This window comes from Poeciliopsis prolifica, unplaced genomic scaffold (assembly GCF_027474105.1).
Source record: "Poeciliopsis prolifica strain line A6 unplaced genomic scaffold, Auburn_PproV2 SCAFFOLD222, whole genome shotgun sequence".
NCBI classification, from domain to species: Eukaryota; Metazoa; Chordata; class Actinopteri; order Cyprinodontiformes; family Poeciliidae; genus Poeciliopsis; species Poeciliopsis prolifica.
Window position 1 is genome coordinate 47,225 of NW_026562597.1, and position 10,106 is coordinate 57,330.

Consider the following 10,106-nt stretch of genomic DNA (forward strand, 5'->3'; position numbering starts at 1 on the left):
CAAAGAACTTTGTACAATTAAAATAAGCAAAAATATCCAGGATGGAGGTTTGAAACTTAAAGGGATGAAGGAGGCCCACAATAAACAACCTAATGATTTTAAAAAAAATTTTTTCACTCATTAATTGCTGCTCAGGTTCAAATGTCTTCATGTGAGATTCCTTGACTTCTTGAGCAAACCAGACTGTATTTTAAAAAACAAGATTCTGGTGAGTATCAGAGCTTCTTGTTACAAGTGGAAACTCAAGACCATTGCAGTGAAAACGCAAAACAAACTAAATTTGACATGTTTTTACTTAACCAAGAAACTCCAGCTCACATTCAATAAACAGAATCAACTGTTTCGTCTTGAAATAAAAGCGAAACTGGCGTAAACGTCACAAAATGTCAGGAGGTTCAAAGATTACAACTATTTCTGCAAGACATTACAGAAAACTGAATCATTCATGCTGTGCAAACATCACTGACAGGTACCGAAAGGGCAGAGGGCGCGTGCTTACACACGCCCTCTGCCCTATACATCAGTTTCATTTTATCTGAACAACAAAACAAAAACAGAATCTGAGTTTCTTCTTCTGTGAAGCAGCATGATCCCTTTTGTTCACCTGCTGTGAGAACATGCTTACGTTTCCATGTACCTGCAGCTCAGGGTTTCACTGGAGGTCATTCAACATAAGTTGTGTTTCTTTAGAAATCAAAAGAACATGTATAAACGCATATTAGTAAAAATATTATGTCAACATAGAGCTTTGGAGCCAATTCAATATCTTGCACCGTCTGGTTTCTGTTTCACGGCTGATGTTTATTAGTCGCCTCTAGACCAATAAACGTTGGCAGGTTTTATTATACAGATTTGATATAAATTAAAATAAGCAAAAATATCCAGTCTGAATGCAGCGACTTCCTGCTGCAAGATGTATTGACAGCAGTGGTTATGAAATGTTTGGGCACGACTGTAAAGAAAGCATTTATAGGAAATGGACGACGCTTCTTTTCTTTATAAGATATGTATCTAAGTGTGTATATTTTTATTGAAATATGTTCACAGATTTCCTGTAAAGCTCCTGTTTCCAGAAAAACAGAATCTCACCTTCACTTCTAAAGAAACACAACTTATGTTGGCATCTGATCTTTCAGGCTTGAGATCAGCTGATATATTTAATTTGAAGGCACGATGAGCAATGCCTTGTTAATCAGATAAATACTAAAACAAACAGGAGAGAAGTATTCAAAAAATGGGGCGGTTCCTGTCGTAGTTTGTAATAAAAGGCCTCATCTGAAGGTTCGCTCAGCTGCACCTGCTGGAACTCTTGACAGGTAAGAAACCAGATTGTTAATCTGCCTCTATGTAGTATTTGGAAAAATGTTCTCTGTTCATCTAATATCTTATTTTTAAGTTCACATCCAGCTGAAATCATTTTGGCAGTTTTGAAAGACGTCCACTTCTAAACCCTTTAGTCCTTTAAACTGTGATTGACTGTTGAGCCCATTTAATGTAAGATCAACTCGTTTGGTTAAATATGTTTTTCCATCATGAAAGAATCATGTTTACTACAAACATGGCTTCACAGGCATCGCAGCTCATCATGACCCGGAATCACAGCATTACATTTCAGTGAACCAAAGGGAGGGTTGTGACCCGTTTGTGGTTGGAGTCGTCATGGAGAGAAGGTTTAGGACAGGATAACCCGTGCCTGAGACTATTTCCACTTCTCACCTGAAATTGTTTTTCCCCTGTTGTGTGTGTTCTTGTGAATCTGCTGGCTCAGATGGTTTTAGGGGTGACAGCAAATTGTCTGATGATTTATTGATATGTCCAGGATGTGTGTTTTCAGGACCAGCAGACGTTTTAACAACAGCTGCGCTGTCGAATCGCTTTCATTCAAGAAAATATTGCATTTTTTTAAAAACGACAAACCTTTATCAGCTTCATTTGTCCGTCTTTAAATTTATCATGCAGCTATTGTGCATGAATGCGTTGACTAATTCAGTATAGAGAATACCAATGTGTGGCTGCGTTTAATAACTTAAATATTCGTTTTATTATGACCATTATTAGTCTAATACCCAGAAGCAGTTTTGGTTGAGTAATCAACCATTTCTCCTTTCATTTCTTTTGTTAAATTTTTAGGTTATTCACCTATTCATCAAACTACCTTCTAGCCTTTTGTCATGGTATGGACCTTCACATTTTTAGCTTTATATTATAAGCCTCGGAACATAAAAGTCAAAAATTGAAAGACTTCTTTCATTGAGTCAATGCAATTTCCATTTGAGTGCTCTAGTCACATGGTCCAATCATTCTGCTTCCTCATAGCAAGATTTCATTAAAAGAAATCTAAAAAATGTCTCAGCCTGATTGAGAAACACTACTCTGAACATATCAGTACGTAGCATCTTAATCTGTTTAACGCAGTCTGCTTTGGGAATTTACTGCAGTTATGAAGAACAATACATATATGGCAACACATATTTTGCTTCAGTACATGAAGGGAGCTTCTAGATACGTTATTCATGAGATCTTTGACAGCTGGAGGGCTGGTCCTTATCTGTCTGCGTTTCCGGGACAGGCTCTTCTGTAAAACTGTCATAAGGTAAATGCAGATAGGCAATTTAAAATGCAATTCATTTCAGAAATGATTGAAATTCACAGAAGAAATTTCAAAGACGCTCAATATTCTGCCTGGAGGTTCTGAGCCTTTTTCTCTTCCAGCCTGAGAACATATTTCCCATTTAGTTTCTTTTTTTGCACCAGTTAGTACAATTATTATTTGATGAATGCATTTATATTTTTCAAAGTGTCTGACAATCTTCTCTGATTTCCAAGCACTAAGAAGACATCTCTTCCTTTTGGAGAGGCCACAATGGAAAGTAACTCAGGAGAAAGCGTGACCCCTGACCGCAGCGCCTCTGAACATTCATTTCTTTTTCACAAACCACGCATCTCTGCCTATGTGCAAAACAAGCCAGTGTCCACCAACACCAGGCTGTTTTCGGTGTTGGCCTTGCTGAATGCACACAATCCGGAGTCCAAGCTGGACTTTCAAGACTGTCAACAAATCCTCGGACCGCCTGATCCCAGCCATGGAGAACCTCCCTTTGAGAAAAGAATGGAGCCTTTTTCCTGCCTCATCACGGTGTCCAGTCAAGCCGTGCATGTGATAAACACAGATATAGCCAAGAGCTGTTTGGAGCTATTAGCTGACCTGAAACATTAGCAAAAATGCTATAGTGAAGGATTGCATAGAATTACTCTGTGGGGATAAAGTCCAACCGCACACAGTCAGTTCCCTCAGAAATGTTCTGACAGGGAGCAATGTGGTGGAAACCAGCAAAGACGTGTCCTTACGTCTGACTAAAGAAATAATGGGGAAAGAGAGCATGGCGGCGCCAAACGACGACTACAGAAAGCAGCTCAGACAGAACCGAGACCTCGACTGTTAATCTGAAGTCATTCTTGGACTTCTTTTTTGGTCTTTTTAAATCAGACATATTTGAATATGTTGAAAGCTTCCCAGATTCCAACAACACAAAGTTGTTCTCTATCTTGGCGCTGTTGAACGTTTATGTTCCAGAGTCCTACCTGGTTCTGGAAGACCCCCAACAGATCTTCGACGATCCACTTGAGGAAAAATTGAAGCCATTTCTCAGTTGTGACAGAGCACAAAGTCAACGTGTGTTCATGATTCACCCAGATATTGCAAACAGATCTTTGGAGCAAACTGGTTGCCCTGAAGATTTCCAGAAGTTTCATCGCATCCAACTGTATAGTTTCACTTTGCGGAGACCAAGGCCATCATGGCTTAGTCAAATTGATGAAAAAGCTACTGGTAGAGAGAGAAAAGAGGGAGAATGGCAAAATGAAGTTCTCAACATTGATAGAAGACATATTGAATATAGAGAGTTCTTCTGAAGCTCTTGATGTATTAAAACTGGCTTCCCAGAAATTTCAAGACATTTTCATCTATCCTCAAACAATTGCTCGCTTGTATTATCAACATGACATAAACTATAACGAAGCAGAACAATGGGCAAAAGAAGCTATCAAGAGAGATTTGAAAAATTCCTTTACTGCTGATACCCTTGGACAGGTGTATAAGAACTGGTTAAAGGAAAAATTCACATTACCCAGGGAAGTAAATAATATGGCAGAGAAAGCCTTCGAGGCCTTCAGAGATGTGGAGAAGAAAGCCGAGAATGAATGTGCCGATGAAACAAATTCGTTCAACAACCGAGGCCATTTTGGTTTCATTCAAGTGGCCAAGATCGTCTCTCAGAAACATGAACATAATCCATTTGAGGACACCCACAAATTGGCAGTTGAAGACAAGTTTGAGTTCTTTGAGTGGTATCTCAGCTACTCGCAGCCTGACAGGACAACAGCGGAACCAGATTACTTTTGGGAAGATGTCGCCAGCTGCTATCAACTATACACGACGAAAAACGCAGCCGATTCCACCAGCTTCCCTGCTCTTCTCGATTGCCTGAATCACGGCCTTTCCGTGTCGAAGGAAAAACGAGCTTTCAAGGCTGAGGTTACTGAGAAAACACGGCCACAGCTGGAGCAAACCCGAGATGAGTTAAAGACCGCCTATGAGGCAAATGTAGATGACGTGAAAGTGGCAGAGAGGTACATCCTTTCAAACATCATCTTGAACAACAAAGGGCCCTGCTCTCCTCAACGCGCCCTGGTTAGAGAACTTCAGGCGATCCTACAGAGGTTTCTACCCACCGGGGCAAACAGTAGAGACCCAGAGTTTTACCTTTTGGTCCTGATGTTGTTTTGGCCAGAGGAGCATCTAAAGGCAGGCCAAGAAAACAGTGCCGAAGAATTACGAGAACCTGAAACAGACAAGGATCAGCTTCAAGAACAAACTACAGAGGAAGCAGATGTAAAAGAGAAGGACACAGGAGAAGAATCTGAGCAGCTCCTTCCTGGCCTCATATATGAATTCGACATAGAAGAATATGTCGCCTTGATGGAAAAAGCCTATGATAAGGTCTACGCCAAATACCTTCGAGGTCGTTACTTGCTGCCACTGTTTTTTCTAGGGAAGGGCTCAGGACTTAGCCGATGGATCCACAAGTCCAGACTGGACGAGGTGGTGGAAGTCATGGTGGACACTCAGCTCGCCAATGAACCAAGGGACACAAATAGGAACCAAATGAAATGGAAGAAAATCAACGAGATGTGGAGTAGTGGGAAGGTGTGGCAGCTGCCGCAAATCCAAGAGATACTTCAGCCACTCCCACGCTCAGTCATGACTTTTACAGTGCAGCCGAAGGTTGTGACTGTTACTGTTGGAGGGAAGAAAATGCAAGCCAGAACAGAGTGTAAATCTGGCACTCAGGCAAAGACCACCGTGTATTTTTATCTTGGCTTTGACATCAGGGGTCCTGTCGTCTTCAAAGTACCAGCTGCAGGAGGGACCTTCGAGGGCCCTTGAAGACGCCTTGAAGATTTCCAAACAAAGAGACAAGGCGACAAAAAAACACTGCTTTGAATCAGAAAGCATTATTCAAACATTCTTTTTTTTAATTATTTTAATGAATGTCCTACATATTTCTGATCTTGCTTTTTAATCACATGATGAGATATGTTAGTGACATAATGTGTTATGCTTTTATTGACTTTTGATAATGCCAACAAGTGTGTTGAACAGCTTTTATTACTTATCTTATGCATGAATTTCATACTCATGCTTTTGGCCTGGACTCATTGAAAGTTGTTTTTGTTCCATAAATCTGAGTTGCTCATTAACTGGATCTTTGTGTGTCATTACCTTCAGTGTGAAAGACTTTTTTCCTTTTCAAAACTTTATGGGTGGTTCAGTGTTCATATTATAAAACATCACTATAGTTTTAGTATCTTTATACAGAAAGGGGAATAATCAGAGTAAATCAAAATAATCAAATTCATATATGAATTATGAAATTGCTCACAAGCTCCTTTAGTGCTGCTGAATTTTGGGTTCTGGACAAAATTGTGAGAAATTGCCGATTAAAAATCTTCCATTTTCAAGAGCTGTATTTTTATGTAGTGCAGTTACATTTGAAAACGGCTTTTTCTGGCAATAAAATGATGAAATGTGGGAATAGTGGTATCAATTCAGACATTTTGTCAATAAATAAGTGGAAACAATGTCTTAAAGTTTGATGTGTGGCTCTTAAAAGAGCCTTTGTGTTGTTGCAGCTGCTGCAGCTTCTAAGCTCTCTCTCCGCGGATGCGGCGGGCCAGCTGTATGTCTTTGGGCATGATGGTGACCCTCTTGGCATGGATGGCGCACAGGTTGGTGTCCTCGAACAGCCCCACCAGGTAGGCCTCGCTGGCCTCCTGCAGAGCCATGACGGCGGAGCTCTGGAAGCGCAGGTCAGTCTTGAAGTCCTGAGCGATCTCTCGGACCAGACGCTGGAAGGGCAGCTTGCGGATGAGCAGCTCCGTGGACTTCTGGTAGCGGCGGATCTCTCTCAGAGCCACGGTACCGGGCCTGTAGCGGTGAGGCTTCTTCACGCCGCCGGTCGCCGGAGCGCTCTTCCTGGCCGCCTTGGTGGCCAGCTGCTTCCTGGGGGCTTTGCCTCCGGTGGATTTACGGGCGGTCTGCTTGGTTCTGGCCATGTTCTGCTGCTCCGATCGGGACCCAGAGAGAAAACCAAATGTTGCGACCCGCCGACGCTCCGCTGCTCTTAAGCTCAGGCTCTGGGCGTCGCTCTGTGACGCTGCAGCTCCGCTCCGGATCCTGGTTGGTCGGCGGCTCCTCCTGCAGCTCAGCCCCGCCCAGAGGCGTGGATCACGTCTGAATGCCCGCCGCTCATTGAACGACGCCGCGTTCAAAAAGTCCTCCTCTCCGTCCCGCTCTGCCGGGAGCTTTTCTGATTGGTCGCCGGCATCGTCCCGCTCCTCTGCGCGGACATATAAAGCCGCTTTCAGCCGCTGCTGCTCATATTTCTCGAGTCTCGTCTCCAGAAACAAACAACAACAGCAAAATGAGCGGCCGCGGAAAGACCGGAGGAAAAGCCCGAGCCAAGGCCAAGACCCGCTCCTCCAGAGCCGGACTCCAGTTCCCGGTGGGTCGCGTTCACAGGCTGCTGCGCAAAGGCAACTACGGCGAGCGGGTCGGTGCCGGAGCCCCCGTCTATCTGGCCGCCGTGCTCGAGTATCTGACCGCTGAGATCCTGGAGCTGGCCGGGAACGCCGCCCGCGACAACAAGAAGACCCGCATCATCCCGCGTCACCTGCAGCTGGCCGTGCGCAACGACGAGGAGCTCAACAAGCTGCTGGGTGGAGTCACCATCGCTCAGGGTGGAGTGCTGCCCAACATACAGGCGGTGCTGCTGCCCAAGAAGACCGAGAAGGCCGCTAAGGCCAAGTAGACAAACCCAGACACCCCGCTGCGCTGGAAACTAAACAACCAAAGGCTCTTTTAAGAGCCACACACTAAACTGGAAGAGCTCAGACTCATGCTGACTTTACTAACATCATAAACACCCAATTTTCTCAAACATTACTATAGAATTATGAATATTGTCTTAGTGGGACAAATTACTAAACCACCACTGACTTCATGTTCATAAAGTCACATTTCATTTCATTCACCAGTGAAATGTTGGAATAAAAAGTGATTCTGGTTCTGAACTACAATCTCAGCCACTTCACTTCTTTACCAAAGTCAAATTTTTGGATTATACAAATTAATGTAACGCTACAGTTAACAGTTACATCATGTTTTAATGAGCAGTATGTAGTCTGAGGCAAACTCATGCTCTTAAATTGTTTGCAGACATGAATTTCACTGTATAAAAAGTTTCTGAGACACTTAGGAAATCAGGTAACTGTATAACGGATCAGATTTCTGTAGGTGCTCATCAAATATTAAACTGATTAGAACTAATCACTCATAATTGATTTTTTTATTGATTTTTTGATAAGTTTACATTGCAAAAAAATAAAATGAAGAATGAAACGCTATTCCACAATCTGATAATGAGATGAATAAAATGCTAATTTTTGCCATTCAGTCCATAATGTAGCAGAATATAATATAAATATCCACTGTTGATTCACATCCACTCAACATAAACACGTGATTACGCAACAGTCCTATCAATAAGACAATGGAGGCTTCTGTCATTTTACTTTTGAAAGCTCTTCAGTTTCACTAAATACCGACATTCAATTCATTTCATTGTTTCTCAACTGAAACACGAGATTTCTCTCTTTACTTTCCTCTTGATTGTATTAAAAACTTATCAGGGGCATCACTTATTTTCATCCTCTCAAAATGAATTCGTGAATTGCCGAAGGAAAACTTGGTTTAAAGAAACGGCAGAGAAAACCAGGAGCGAGCTCGACTCCGCCCCTGTTCTCTCTCAGGTCCGCAGGTCTCCCATATAGCCTCTGTTTCCTCCTCCTGACCCTCATCGTCTCTTCAGACTCTTGTAGATCAACATGAGCGGCAGAGGAAAGGGAGGTAAAGGACTCGGTAAAGGAGGCGCCAAGCGCCACCGGAAAGTCCTCCGTGACAACATCCAGGAATCACCAAGCCCGCCATCCGCCGTCTGGCTCGCCGCGGGGGAGTCAAGCGCATCTCCGGCCTCATCTACGAGGAGACCCGCGGTGTGCTCAAGGTCTTCCTGGAGAATGTCATCCGTGACGCCGTCACCTACACAGAGCACGCCAAGAGGAAGACCGTCACCGCCATGGACGTGGTCTACGCTCTCAAGAGGCAGGGCCGCACTCTGTACGGCTTCGGGGGTTAAACTCGCAACCTCTGCACAAAACAAACCAACTAAACAAAGGTCCTTTTCAGGGCCACACACATGACTTTTAAGCAGCTAATTCCCTGTCAAATGTGTCCCAACAAGATGCTGGTGCAATAAATGATTAATTATTAAAGTTACATTTCATATACTTAATGCAGATGACGTAATGGTGTAAACGTCAAGTGCAACAAATAATCACAAAAAACCTGCAATCGACTCTCAAAAGTTAAATGTAGGGATGGAAATGAAGCTGCTCCACTGCGCCCTCAAGTGGACATGCAGCCACTATAATGACGTCCTCCAGGTGTATTTCATGAAGCTTCTCACTGAATCTTTGATGCCGATACGCAACTTTTCGACACTGTTTTAATCTTTAATTTAAAGGCTGGACCAAAAGACTTTAAATTTGGTCCAGCCTTTATTACAGCTGCAAAATGTCTTAAAACTCAACTTTTCACTGACTGGGCTGAGATGTTTCTCTGCTTTGAGGAAATTTCACCTGCTGTAGAAAATATTAGTTAGCCAATATGGAAAATGTAACATTATACAAGTTGAAATAAACCTTTTTCTGTCTTTCCCAACAGTCGGGGGATTCTCCAGTTTTCTAAAGTTACCATGTCTTTGTGTTCAAACCTTTCTAAATGCTTTTGAAAGGCTCTAATGCTCCTGCATTGAGGTCTCATCTTATCAAAGGTCATTTCAACACCACAGGCGCCTCACCTTCAGTAATTACAACGCGTCATCTGCCGTGTTGCTGTTTTTAGACACCATCTATAATTTTATGCAAAGATTATTGGGAGACATGATAAAAACCCTCCTGGATTATTGACACAGCAGCTTTCAGGTTGTTTTGGTTTGGGGGGAAAACCAGGTGTAAATATGATGGGAAGCCACTGGAGCAGCTTTCAGTGCAGATGGTAAAAACAATTTAAAGGCAATTTTGCAGCCTTCTAAACCAGCTTTACATGTGCTGACATGAAACCTCTTCATGCATTTCCTTCATGCTGTATAGTCCATTTAAAGTATTTGGACATTTTTTTTCAACAAAAAATTTTCAAACCAAATGATTTGGTTTGAATATTGCCTTTCACGCAAATGAAAGGCAATCATTTTGCTTTCATTTGCGAAGAAACACAACTCATTCAGCGGCCAATCCTTTCAAGTTGAGCTATTAATAACCGAGGCACGTTTGAGTCAGACATATGGAAACCAGGGAAGGAATGCGTTGTAACATGAAACTCACGTCATCATTGAGATCGAGAAATTGAAACCATGGGGAGGGTGTGGTTAAATCTGATTATAAATAACATCATTCTACTGTTCAGTCACCTGCACACCTGCTGGAAC

At 42.7% G+C, this 10,106-nt stretch overlaps 2 protein-coding genes and 1 pseudogene across 2 annotated transcripts; 2 read left to right on the top strand and 1 right to left on the bottom strand.

Annotated features, from left to right (window-relative positions):
* Positions 1–5,663: 5,663 nt before the first annotated feature.
* On the bottom strand, positions 5,664–6,635 carry LOC129357047 (histone H3). Its single transcript, XM_055026570.1, has one exon. It carries the CDS (start codon positions 6,613–6,615, stop codon positions 6,205–6,207), a length of 411 nt encoding a protein of 136 aa, XP_054882545.1. The 5' UTR covers positions 6,616–6,635; the 3' UTR covers positions 5,664–6,204.
* Positions 6,636–6,966: 331 nt separating this feature from the next.
* On the top strand, positions 6,967–7,447 carry LOC129357038 (histone H2A-like). The gene has a single exon (XM_055026560.1). It carries the CDS (start codon positions 6,984–6,986, stop codon positions 7,368–7,370), a length of 387 nt encoding a protein of 128 aa, XP_054882535.1. The 5' UTR covers positions 6,967–6,983; the 3' UTR covers positions 7,371–7,447.
* A 992-nt stretch (positions 7,448–8,439) lies between these two features.
* Positions 8,440–8,780, top strand: LOC129357040 (histone H4-like; annotated as a pseudogene).
* Positions 8,781–10,106: the final 1,326 nt, after the last annotated feature.